This window comes from Anser anser (assembly GCF_964211835.1).
Source record: "Anser anser genome assembly, chromosome: 23".
NCBI classification, from domain to species: Eukaryota; Metazoa; Chordata; class Aves; order Anseriformes; family Anatidae; genus Anser; species Anser anser.
This window is the reverse complement of record NC_139744.1, coordinates 1914134-1927056: the sequence shown is the minus strand read 5'-3', so window position 1 is coordinate 1927056 and position 12923 is coordinate 1914134. Positions and strand designations below refer to the sequence as shown.

Sequence of the window (12923 nt, the reverse complement as noted above, 5' to 3'; positions counted from 1 at the left end):
CGACATCCCCAGGTGTCCCCACAACATCCCCACGTGTCCCCAGGTGTCCCCACGACATCCCCAGGTGTCCCCACAACATCCCCACGTGTCCCCAGGCGTCCCCACAACATCCCCGGGTGTCCCCACAAGTCCCCACACATCACTTCTCACTGCCAGGGCCGCGGGTGAGGCCGGAGGCCACCGACGTGCAGCTCTGGGGGCTCTCGGCTCTTGCCGTGGCTGCCAGCGGGTGCCCGAGCAGAGGCGTGCTGCGGAGGAGCCGGTAGCCAAACACCCAGACGGAAGCTACCCGCCTGCTCTATTCAGTGGTCACATTCACGGCAAGCAAGGCTGATGTGGCCTGATACTGCCAAAGTGACTTGCAGGACGCAACGCGGTTTTGTTCCTGCCTTTGAAGACCCCACATCATTCCCCTGCGTGGCCGTGCCCAGGGCTGAAGCCACCCCGAAACTCGCTGCACCCATTTGCTGACACCCACGGATGTTTTTCGGACGGTGCTGGGCTGTTTTGCAGCGTGTGGTGGCAGCCAGGCTCTCCGCAGGGTGGCAGAGCTGCAGCTCCGAGCCCTTTGCCAAGCTCTTGCCAAAGAGGCAGCCCGGAGCCGGCTGCGCAAAGGGCTGCTCGGACCCAAACTAACGAAGTCCCCGACAAAGGGTTTGTACAGTCCAAGTCCCTCTCACAGCTCTGACTCACCTAATTACTGCTCCTATCATAATCACCATCGTTCCAGTGGGTGGTGGAGCTTTTGAAGGTGCTCTTTACGGTTTCATCAGCACTGGTTCCTGCAATCCCGAATGAGTAACAGATCCAGAAGGCGGCACGCAAGAATGGGTTGTTTTCCTGCTGGAGAGCTGTTTGCTGGCTAGGACAGCGCAGACCCCAAACCAGGGGGGGCCGCGGGGTGGCCGGTGGGTGGGGAACACCCCGTGCTCGGGCTGCCAGCAGCACCGGGCGGGGGCCTTGTAGGCACAACGAGCCCCCCGGCTGCGCGTCTCGGGGCGCGGGCAGGTGCCCAGGGCTACACCCTGCCTTGCAGAGCAGCGCAGCAGAGGTGGGGCCTCGCTCCCCCACTTCAAAACAGGTATTTTAAAAACCTTCGCTTCTGAAGAAGTGGTTTGGCATGCAGGGAACGGCCGTACGCAGATGGGCCCGACGGAATTTTTCGGAGCTCTGGAAAGGCGCTGCTTTATTTTATTAGATGTGGCCATAAATAAACACAAGCAGAAGCAGAATGAACGACGCATTCTGTGTACCGTGCCGCTAAGTAATGCTACAAATATTTGAAGATGCTCCTGCTGGGTTCGTGGCAGCTGTACAAACTGCTGTGGGAACAACACGGTATCTTTCTCAGCCATCGATCTCACTGGTAGGACAAGGATGGGACAGGTTTTTTTACACAACAACTTCTAATACAAAAATGAACTTAGAGAAAATGAAATTTTTGCTAGAAATAGTTGGTACTGACATTTTCAACCCCCTAAAATTTGGGAGGGAATTGCTGCCAGGCACCACCAGCTGTGCTTGTGGGAAAAACAGATTTCAAAGCCCTCTGTGCCCTCATTACAGAGGAAAAAACCTGGGACTCGTTAGGTAGCAATTACCTTTTGTATGGAACTCTCAGCTGATGCACTGTTAAAATAATGAACATGATTGAGCCCTAATATGATTCAACTAACCTGAATCAGTTTTTCTCAGATTTTCCAGTTTTCAAACATCCGGATTTTACTGAGATAAGAACAAAATCTCGCCATTTACATTGTAATGGAGAGGAGAGCAGCTTCACGCGAAGCAGCAGGCAGCTGGTCCGCAGTGGAAGAGCAGTGTCCGTCCTCAGAACGAGAACAGTGTGCTCCCTCCAACCGAGTCATACTGCAGGGACTGGGTTTCTTCTTTACTATGGAGAAATACCGTCCCCTGGGATTATCTGGTGTTAATAAAATTGCTTGATGATTATATAATGGGAGTTAGTTTATAATGTATAATTAAGTGAATGAGTCACGTTCCCCAGATAGATCTTCCACGGTTTTTCTCTGTAGGAACATAAGCAAAAGGACTTGCGACAGATCTGACCAGAGGTAGAAAGGACGGAAAAGGATTCATCGCCCTGAAGCACAGCGAAGGCTGGGTACCGGTGCAGTCGTACCCCACAGATGTGCTCAGCAGCCTCAGCGCCTTCTCCTAAACCCCAAAGCAGGCTTGTGAATACAGAAATGATGGTGCCATGGGAGCAGGCAGGAGCTTGCATGTGCTAAGCCCACCCTCCAGGTGGCCAAAGGGGCTTTTCCAGCCCTTACTCCTGCCCCTGCACCCCAGAGGAAGGAGACTCCCTTCCTTCTCTGCTGGCCCCTGCTTACAGCCAGGACACATCTGCCCTGCTGCACAGCACGTGGCCATCCTGCAGTCTGCACTGGGGGAATTCATGCCCACACTGGGAGAGCCTTTCAGGCTTAAACAGTCCACCAGCCTCTTCTGGGCAGCAGCTCGTAACGTTTCCATCACAGGAAAAGGGAAGAAACCTCATTGCAAACAGCTGTGGCGTCATCTGCCCTCAAAGCATCCTCCTCCTCCTCCTCCTCCACCCTCTTCCATTCCGGCTGTGCCCTGAAGCATGTCAGTCAATGCACAAGGGCAGCTTGTCCTGAATGCCACGAAACTCTCGGCTCTGAGGGTACATTGTGACTGTATGTTTTCTCCATTCTTGACGCTCAGTGCCAAAAAAAATATTCTGTTTCAAAACAAGTCCCAAGTTTTAAATCTCAGCTTGCAGTTCAGTCCACGCCTCTTTTCCTATACCTGTGTGGGAGGCACAGGCACCACAGCTTCTCCAAGGCAGCATTTCAGAGGTCTCTCAAGTGCAAAAGACTCCAGAAGAGTTAGTTTGTACTCATAACCAACCCAGCTGAGACTCCACCTGAATGCCATCGATCAGGCAGGGCCAACACCAGGTGTGTCGGGGACATTTGCTGGCCACAAACGAAGACTCCTGCTTAGCTGCTCAGCTTTCCTCAGCTGCTGCCGGCTGAGAACTGCTCTCAGTGTGGGCAGAAGTTATGCCAGTGCCTGCTTCCAGCACCGGTGAGCCCAGCAGAACCACCGAGGTGGGGAAGTGAAGTGGGCTACAAGCAGGGCATCACGGGGCAACGCCAGAGGAAGTCCTCATGACTTCTTGTGTTCTCACCGCACCGCAGGGCGGGTCAGCAAAGGGCACGCCGGCTCCGGATGGCCGCGCCGTGATGCGCTTCTGCAGCAGCAGCTCGATGCTGCAACGAGCAGCTCCAGCCCGAAATTTCATAACGTTTCTGTGTCCCGTTTCACAGGTGCTACTGGGGTTCTTTGCGCTTCCTGCAGAGTTTGTTGAAATCTCACCGATGTTACCATTTTTCCAGTCCTCCTTGTTCTCTCTGGTAGCACTTATTTCTGGATTTTGCAGAAAACGTTATCTAAAATCCTCTGCTTAGCTCAGTATGCTTGCAGATGCCTGGACAATCCTATGAGAAATAACTGCAGAGAAAACTACCATTTCATAAAAGAGCTGGTGGAAAGGACTTCATCCTACAGCCGATGTGAAATAAAACATTCCTTTCAGGAACCATTTGCTCCATAACGTCTCTCCCTGATCCCAGTGAGTGCAGGCACAGGGAACCCATCAGGCTTCTCGAGTTTTAAGGAGCCAGTCGTCACTCTGGAGGCATGTTACCTGCAAGGATTCTGGGGGGAAAAGCGGCACCACGTCTTCCTTTCAGTAACCAAGCATCAAGCTGTGAAGTACGTTGTGCCCAAGGATACTCACTGGTGCTCAAACAAAGCAAACACGCTCTGCTTGTGAACGGAAGACACAGAGCTTAGTCCACACGAAAGGAATAGCTAATACAAAAGATGCAATAAGCGTAAGGAAAGGAAAGGAAAGGAAAGGAAAGGAAAGGAAAGGAAAGGAAAGGAAAGGAAAGGAAAGGAAAGGAAAGGAAAGGAAAGGAAAGGAAAGGAAAGGAAAGGAAAGGAAAGGAAAGGAAAGGAAAGGAAAGGAAAGGAAAGGAAAGGAAAGGAAAGGAAAGGAAAGGAAAGGAAAGGAAAGGAAAGGAAAGGAAAGGAAAGGAAAGGAAAGGAAAGGAAAGGAAAGGAAAGGAAAGGAAAGGAAAGGAAAGGAAAGGAAAGGAAAGGAAAGGAAAGGAAAGGAAAGGAAAGGAAAGGAAAGGAAGGCCCTTCTGCAGAATTACACAGAACAACCCAGCAATGTTCTTATAACACGGGCGTCATCAACTGGAAGCCAACAGGCAGAATGTAACCCCACAGCTCCGTGTGCCAAAGTAGCTGTTTGTACAGGAGACAGACGCATGAGCTTCAAGAGAAAAGGACTTCTCATCAGAATAAGCTAAACTTATCATGACTGAGACTCCACCAAGTTTTGCAGTGAACGATTTCAGTTTCCCCAGGCCGCAGAAGGCCTCGCTTCCTGGGACATTTCAGAACTGACACGGAGCAGGAGCTGAAACTTGAGGTGTGCCCTACCGTGTGGGTGAGGGTGTGCTGGGAGGGGTGTTTATAAAAAGATGTTTCCACAAACACTTGCTATGAGCCATAACAACCAAACCTCCAAATTAGCAACAATCAACATCACAAAGGCTTAATGAGGAAAAAATAAAACAGCCAATCAATAGGGGAAGTTGGACACCACCCAACTAGTTCAGCCTACACGGCGGCAGCTAGCAGAAGCCTGCGGAGGACCCGTGGGGCTGGGCATGGGGACAGACACAAGGGGCAGCCAGCAGGAAACTTCAGGCGGCTGAGGCTCCGGTTGCAGTGAGAGCTCAGCAGAGGGTGGATGCTCTGCTGTTGTGTGTTTGAAAAAGTCACCGACAATCTTAAAAGGAAAAGATGAAAGATAGTAAACGGTCCTACTTTTGGTCATGCTGTGTCCGTGAATGGAAAACAAAACTTAAGGGAAAAGTTATTTTGGTGTGAATCTTACAGACTCGATCCCCAAAACCAGAACTTCGATGAAGTCTGGAATATAGATATATGATCTTAACTACACTTCACACAACGTGCTTCCTTTCATTTCTTCAGCAGAATGTTTATCTTCTATTAAAGGGATTTCAAGAAATACAGAATTCCTTAAATGCCTTTAAAGTGTCATAAATAACAGAGGCTTTGGGGAGCTCTATCTTTCACCTGTATCTTTCATTCACTCTATGTTTCTATTCCATGCTTCTATTTGCTTTTTACTCCATCAGTTGAGCATCCTCTCACCAGGCAATCGGAACTGTAACTCACGATTTATTTATTTTTTGTTACATCCACGTTAATTTTTAGTAGTATCTTCCACACTGTCACTCCTCTTCAGAAATCCCAGGGCAAAATGTAAATTTACAAAATCTTCTCTCCATATGATATATATAGCAACAGAGTGAGGCCGAGTTACTGTACGTGACCGTCTTTTCCCAATAAAAACCCAGCCCGCATATACTCAGCTGATGCAGCGCAGGTGTTCCTGCGCATTAACCTCCTCCACGGGGGAGGATGTTTGGATGTGCGCTGAGACAAGTAAACATCCTGGCTGAAACTCTGCAATCCCTCCAGCAGCGAGGACACATCCTCACCGCTCGTCGCCCACCTTCACCGATGTGCCAAGAGAAACCAGCCCAGAGCCGGGACGCTTCCCCGGGTCCCTCAACCGTGCTGTAACCTCGAGTGGTCTGAGCACGTATTTCCTGCAACAACCCATCACATTTTTCTTCCTTGCAGCTTTACACAGAGATATTTTCAAGTTGTTGACGTAAACTTTTTTGTAATTAGCTATTTCTAAAACGTAACTGCAGCTGTATGTTTGGAACAAATTGCTGATGTATCATATTTGCCAAAATTCACTACGTTTTTAGGAGAAATTAAGAAGTCTCAATGGTTCAAGTATACCTACAAAATACATCCTGTGATATGTTTTCAAAAGGCATAAAGCAACAAAAGACTAAAAATAAGGAGCACGCAGCATAAGATACCCATAAACCAGAACGTATTAAGATATTGCCTACATACAGAGAATTAGCTGGGATTCCTTGACACATATCTGAAAGAGGAAAGAGCGTGAGGAACGACCATGTTAGAATTGAGACAGCAACATTCATCACTGTCTCATATTGTGACAGTTTATTGTTGTGCTGAACGAGACGCAAATGGGATGAGGTGAGTGGGATGAGTTTAACTCCGATTACTGTAAGTCAGTGGACTAGATCACTGAAAATATCTGCCTAATTCAGAGCCACCCAATAGAAATTACATGTTTTGTGTTAACAAACAAACGGTCAGGAACACTCTGAGTGTGGGCTAAGCTTCCTGACACTGTCAAACATCCCCCTTTGGCAAATTACTCTTGGCATGAAAGCCACGGCTTGCGAATACACATGGCAAGGTCCTCCCTTCGATGGTGACACCCACTGTCTCAGGTATAAATTCAGACCAGGCAGGGCAGGACTCGGAGCTATGATTCCAGAACAACTGTAAAACCAGCTGAAACCTTCCCTGCTGCCACGATGAGCTGTGGCTCCAAGCAGACCTCTAAAAGCTGCCACCGAGGGAGCAGCGGTGGCGGTGCGAGCAGCGGTGGTGGTGGAGGGGGCAGCAAGTATTCCTCTGCCTCCACACGAAGATACACTGCTAGGACAAGCGGTGGCGGCAGGTTTTCTGGTGGCAGTTGTGGTGGAGGAAGCTCCAGAAGCAGCTACGGGGGGGCAGCAAGCGGTGGGAGCTATGGAAGGATCAGGCACTGCAGTTACGGAGGGGGAATGAGCGGCGGCAGCTGCAGAGGAGGAGGGGGGGGCGGATATTTTGGAGGGGGGATGAGTGGTGGCAGCTACGGAGGTATGAGCGGTGGTGCTTACGGAGGAGGAATGCGCCGTGGTAGCATGGGAGGAGGCTTCGGATCAGCCAGGAGCGGGTTTGGTGGTGGTTATGGAGGAAGCTTTGGTGGAGGTGGTGCTGGTTTCAGCGGAGGCAGCTTTGGCAGCGGTGGCAGCTTTGGCGGCGGTGGCTTTGGTGGAGGGAGCATGGGAATTCTGTCCAACGACGAAAAGCTGACCATGCAGAACCTGAATGACCGCCTGGCTTCCTATCTGGATACGGTCAGAAATTTGGAAAAGGAAAATGCTCAGCTTGAGCAGTTAATCAGGGAGTGGTACCAGAAGCAAGGCCCTACCGGTAGAAAGGACTACAGTCACTATTACGGAGAAATCGAAGACCTTCAAAATCAGGTAGGATGTTCTTCGTCACAGAAGCTTAAGAAGCACCAGATGGACTTTTGTGACTGAGAAGAATCTCTGAGGCAGCCAACGTGGGTATTTTATATTCACTAAGTGCCTCCCTGCAAGTACCTCGTGTGCTTGAAACTCTGCCTTCTGTGCATGCATCCAGCTGTCTCCAGCCCAAAGTGGAGAAACAATGCATGCCCCTACGGCACACCCCAGTTCGCTGGCAGTGAGTGTGGGCTCTCAGATGCCTGTAGTGGGTTTCAGAGCATAGGAAAAACATCAACAATTACCCTGCGGGGTGTGCAGTGTCTGACAATTGAGTACAGCCCCTGGCCCGTGGGCATGGCAGGTGAGCCACAGCTGCAGTGATGGCTCCAAGCCTCTTGGTTGGACTCCTCACACCCCTCCTGCATTCCCCAAACATGTTTTTTTTTTGCAGTTCTGATACTATTTTCATAACGGTACCTCTTTGTTTTGCACTGTAGATGACCTTTCTAGGCCTTTCTATGTAGGAAATGCTCAGACACCTGCGACATCACGTTCCTATGTGTGTCTCTTGTGCAAGCCTGAGAGATTCACAGGGAAAATTGTCCTCAGCATGTCTTCTTCTCTTCTAGCTTGTGATTGCGGCTGTGGAAACCAACAAGATACTTTTGGACCTGGATAACACAAGGATGACTGCAGAAGACTTCAGGATAAAGTAAATACAAATTTCTCTTTTCCAGGCTCTGACTTCCTCCCTCCTGCTTGCCCCAACCTTCTCTCAGAAATTCATTCAACACAGAAATATCAGTCCACAGAGCCTAGGGTTCCTTCTGGCTCCATGACAGCACATGTGCAATATTCTGTAAGACATCAAAACTCTTCATTACTCCTGTAACAGTCTTGAATGGGAATACTCCCCATGGCTGTGGAAGCAAAGAATGATTTTTTTAAACGTGTGTTTAGGGAAAAGCTTTAAAAAAGCTTTATTTTTAAGGGAAGAAAAATTGTGATTATCTCTCACTGAAAGTCAAATGAAACAGACACAAGAAGCCTACACAAAATCTACAGAAAGAGAAAAGATGAAATAGACTATGGAATACATTTTCACATTAAAGTTTAATATTAACATTAAACTTTAAGTAATAGCTTTCATAATTCTGCTGGTTGAGAGATGCTGTGTGCTATAAAGTACAAGCACAAAAGCAGGCACTGCGACACCACAATACGTGATCTTTTTGTAAATAAAGTCGGCAGGAGAAGGACTGAGAGCCCAAGACTAGGGCTGACGTTTCTGCCTTCTCCTCGGTGCAGGTATGAGACCGAGTCTGGGCTCCGGCAGAACGTGGAGGCTGACATCAACACCCTGCGGCCCTTGTTGGATAATCTGACCCTGAGCAGGTCTGACCTGGAGATGCAATTTGAGTCCCTGAAGGAGGAGATGATTAGCCTCAAGAAGAACCACGAGGAGGTGAGAGCCGGATCCTTCCTCAAACTGGAGGGGAAAACAAGAACACTTCCAATACCAGAAATAAAGGCTTCCCAGGTGACATTTGCTGCACCAAAGAGCCTTCCCTGCTCTCCTAATGTGCAGCAGCTCAGCAAGAGGCAGCCTGAGACAGCCTCAGCGCCAGGCCCGGGCTCTTCCAGGGTATCTCTTAGCACAGGCCCTCTCCACAAGCAGTGTCTGGGGAGTCCAGGCCGAATAATTGCAACAAGAAAAAAACAAAACGAAACATTGTTGATTGGCTCCAGGATAGTTTATGACTTCAGAGGAAGTTAAATGACTCCAAAACTCTTTCACAATGTAATTTCACCTTTTGTTTTTTTTTGTTTGTTTGCCTTGGGCCTGGGTTTTCTCTGCAGGAAATTAAATCACTGCAAACCCAGTCTGGTGGTGATGTGAATGTGGAGGTCAACGCTGCTCCAGGAGAGGATCTGCTGAAGAAACTGAACGATATGAGACAAGAATATGAACATATTATTCAGAAAAACCGTGAAGAGGTTGAAAGGTGGTATGAGAGCAAGGTAAATGACAGAGCACTGAATGAAACTGAATGTTTCAAAAAGCAATTTTCCTCAGGCATGCTGATCTGAACAGTCACTGCAGTAAGGAAATAGGTGATCTTGATTTATTTCATTAGAAACATTGTCAAAAGCATCTAGAATATTCACATCGATTTTCCTTAGTTTATATAAGTAGAAATCAGTACAATAGAATGAAAACTTATCATTTCTCATGGAATCATAGAATATCCCGAGTTGGAAGGGACCCACAAAGATCATCGAGTCCATGTTTCTCTCTTACAAAAGGGGGTTAGGTATCTTTTCTGCATCCCAGAAAGATTACGGTTTGAATGTTCACATTAGAAAAGCAAAATAACACCAACTTTTGGTAAGAACTTCCTGTAGATGAAAAATCCCAAATCCCATTTATTCAATTGCTTTTAGGATAAAAATGGTAGAATCCCTCTGATGGGTGACATATTGTAAGTAAACCTAAAAAACTCCAAGAATGTATCTTCATTTTTCAGATGGAGGAAGTGAGTCAACAAGTCCACTCAAGTGGTCAGGAACTGGAATCAAGCAACCAGCAGATCTCTGCACTGAGACGTGACTATCAGAGCCTGGAAATCGAGCTGCAGTCTCAGCTCAGCATGGTATGCCACGATTGCTTCTGATCCTCTGAAATGCGAGTTGCTGGAATCACAGGAGATACAGCTCTCTGGAGCTATAGCTAGCACTCCACGCGGAAAGAATAAGATGCTTGGCGCATTTGACACCATCAAAGATTTTTCTCGTTTGGGGCATAAGGAAGGGCTCATCTTGCTACAGTTCCATAAACACCGTACTTTTTCTTTCATTCTCAGGTACGGTCTTTGCAATCCAACCTGGAAGACACGGAACGTCGCTACAACATGCAGCTGCAGCAGATCCAGAGCATGATCAGCCCCTTGGAGGAGGAGCTGGCCAGCATCCGCTGCGAGATGGAGAGCCAGAACCAGGAGTACAAGATGCTGCTGGGCATCAAGACCCGCCTGGAACAGGAGATCGCTCAGTACCGCGCACTGCTGCAGGAGGGACAGCATGGCATCGGGTACGCACATTCAGATTAATTAACATGCCATCTCTGCCAACAGGTGGAGATGACAGTAATAATATTTATATTAGGAACCAGTGCAACTGATTCATCGTCAGGATATTTACTACAACCACAAGAATTTATACTGAATCTACAGCTTAGCTGGCAGTGCACAAAGCTGTATTGTTCTATACTTACAGTGAACTGGACAAAAACATGCAGAAAAGTATTTAAAACTATTATTTGCCTTCTGTACCCCTAAGTACAATCAGGAACTATTAAGTTATATATGAAAATGAAAGACAAGCAAGAGAATAACTCAAAGTACAAATTTTTGATGCTTGAAAGACAGCTAAAGCCATTCATTCTCCTCCTTTTTCTTCTTCTGTGCAGATCAGTTAGTTTGTTCTTACTTAGGGATGTTTAAAAGCAGTTGTCTAAAACACGTTTCACATGGTAGTGCTTTCTCAGCCATAGAGAAAAGTCCAAAAGTGGCCTCGATAAAGTCACGAGGATGCCGGACCTCAGTCCTGCTGCTATAAATTGTGTTTGTGTGTTGTTCCTTCCTTACAGCTCGTCACAGGGAGGAGCTGGTGGCGGATCCTCAGGAGGAGGGGGCCACGGAGGAATTAGCTGGTCTTCTGGGAGAGGAAGCAGTGGAGGAGGAAGCAGTTGGACCTCAGGTGGAGGAAGCAGTGGAGGAAGAAGTGGAGGATCCTGCGGAAAAGCTTCTGGAGGCAGCGGAGGAGGGAGTGGAGGAGGAGCTGGAGGGGGAGGCTGTGGAAGAATTTCAGGTGGAGGAGGTGGAGGAGGAGGAGGAGGGGGAAAATCCTGCCACTCTCACTCGTCATCTTCCCACTCCCACTCTGGCAAATCTTGTGAAAGCCAAGGTAAGAACTGGAATAAAAGTGTACATCCTTCCATTAACTTCTCCCTCAAAACAGCAGTGACGGCTTTGACAACATCCTTCCACATTTGGAAACCTGGAGACATTTTTGCTGTTTCTTTCACCATCATGTTTTAAGTACACTCCGACATTTGTTCTTAAACAGTAACACAGTGAACATGGTGGCATTTTCACAAGTGACTCAAGTGTAAAGGATGTTATGAAGAGCTTCATCAGAGGATGTGTAGGAGGAAACAAAGGAGGAAAAGGAAAACTAAAGCCCAACTGAAAGCATACAGGGAACCAGAGAAGTCAGTAGTATCAGAATGAAGCCAAATGTTAGAAATGTAATGGGTATTAAGAGAGCAACATGATTAAAGCAGATTAAAATAGCTGCAACACTCACGACATTTAAAATAAAAGGAGCATTAGCTGCCAAAGTCCTAAAGCAGCAGAAGATGGGGAGTGACAAAAGGTCTTTTCCATGTCTGATTTCATGGCTGTGGTTCCAGGAGATGCTGAAAACCTGAAGCTCTGCCTGGAAGGGAATAAAACACTGGAGAGAGGAGCAACAATGGAGGAAGTGTCTGAGGCCATAAAAACTATAAGATCAGGTAAGGATTCAGGTCTTGACAGCATCCCAAACAAAAGCCTGAAAATACTGAAAATGAGCCCAAAGTCATAATTTTTAGATAGCTTTGATCAAACATTCTGCTTGACTTGCAACAGTCCTGTGTGTGCTCTACGGTAGGCAAGATTAAAATATATGACATGCCATCCCACTTTAATTTTTAAAGAATTGGTGTAAATACCCGGACAAACAAATACAGATTCTAAGTCCATCTGTATTAGATTTATACTGCTACAGCCGCTCTAAATTTCAAGAGTGACTCCTGATTTACACTTACAGAGGGGGGAGCAGAAGCAGGCCCATGTATTCAACATGACAAAGCTGCAGATGTGCATGCATGGACAAATACGAAGCCTGACACTGGGAAAAATCTAGTCCATTGAGAACTGCCCAGCCTATAATTACAAAGTAACAAAAAGATTAAAAATGCCGAATGAGGTAACACTTCTTAAAAAAAAAATCTTGCTTCCCTTCGCCTTTCCCCAGGGAGTTTTAGGAAGCACTGATGGGCAAAGCTGGCATCTCCCACTGCAGGACCTTCTGACCAAGCAGAACGTACCCGGACACCTGATCACGCCTCTGTGAAGAGCAAGGGCGAGCCCTAGCTCTGTAACTCAGCACTGTTCGCTCCGTGGGCTCATCCGAACTCTCTGGATGGCCCACCTGCTTCTTCCATCTGAATTTCTGTGCTTAATCACTGTTACCTGAGTTAATCTCTACCGTGATTGGTATTCTTATGGAAAGAAAAAACCTCTAATAAACCTTTACTTCTCTCTGATGCAACCAGAAAGCCGTGTCTGACACAATTTCTTTTAGCACACATCTTTATATGAACCGGTTACAAACGTCAGCCTTACACGAGTGCACAATAACAACTCAATTAGATTATGCAAAAGACCCAAAAGTTCGCAGCGGCATATTCACCGTTTAAGAGTAACCGGGCAAAACACCGAAGACTACAAACAAACACATTTTGAGTGCTGCCTGCGAGGGTTCACATCAGATAAGCAGAGTCCAAAGTTCAGCAATAGCCTAACTCTACTTTGTGGCAGTAGCTATCTGCACTGTAAAATAAATTCATAAAGCTGGGGTAGGAACCAAATT

At 47.4% G+C, this 12923-nt stretch overlaps 1 protein-coding gene across 1 annotated transcript; it reads left to right on the top strand.

Moving 5' to 3' along the window:
- Positions 1 to 6463: 6463 nt before the first annotated feature.
- Positions 6464 to 12609, top strand: LOC310885601 (keratin, type I cytoskeletal 14-like). Its single transcript, XM_083809142.1, has 9 exons — positions 6464 to 7241; positions 7856 to 7938; positions 8535 to 8691; positions 9087 to 9248; positions 9755 to 9880; positions 10091 to 10317; positions 10876 to 11192; positions 11701 to 11802; positions 12306 to 12609. The coding sequence occupies exons 1-9, from the start codon at positions 6525 to 6527 to the stop codon at positions 12323 to 12325; spliced, it is 1911 nt and encodes a 636-aa protein (XP_083665268.1). The 5' UTR covers positions 6464 to 6524; the 3' UTR covers positions 12326 to 12609.
- Positions 12610 to 12923: the final 314 nt, after the last annotated feature.

Bases quoted from the DNA above. Each gene is read 5' to 3' on its own strand.
- LOC310885601 (XM_083809142.1), top strand. From the start codon at position 6,525: ATGAGCTGTGGCTCCAAGCAGACCTCTAAAAGCTGCCACCGAGGGAGC. The intron at 7,939-8,534 runs GTAAATACAAAT...TCCTCGGTGCAG, and splicing joins GCAGAAGACTTCAGGATAAA to GTATGAGACCGAGTCTGGGC. The intron at 11,193-11,700 runs GTAAGAACTGGA...CTGTGGTTCCAG, and splicing joins CAAATCTTGTGAAAGCCAAG to GAGATGCTGAAAACCTGAAG.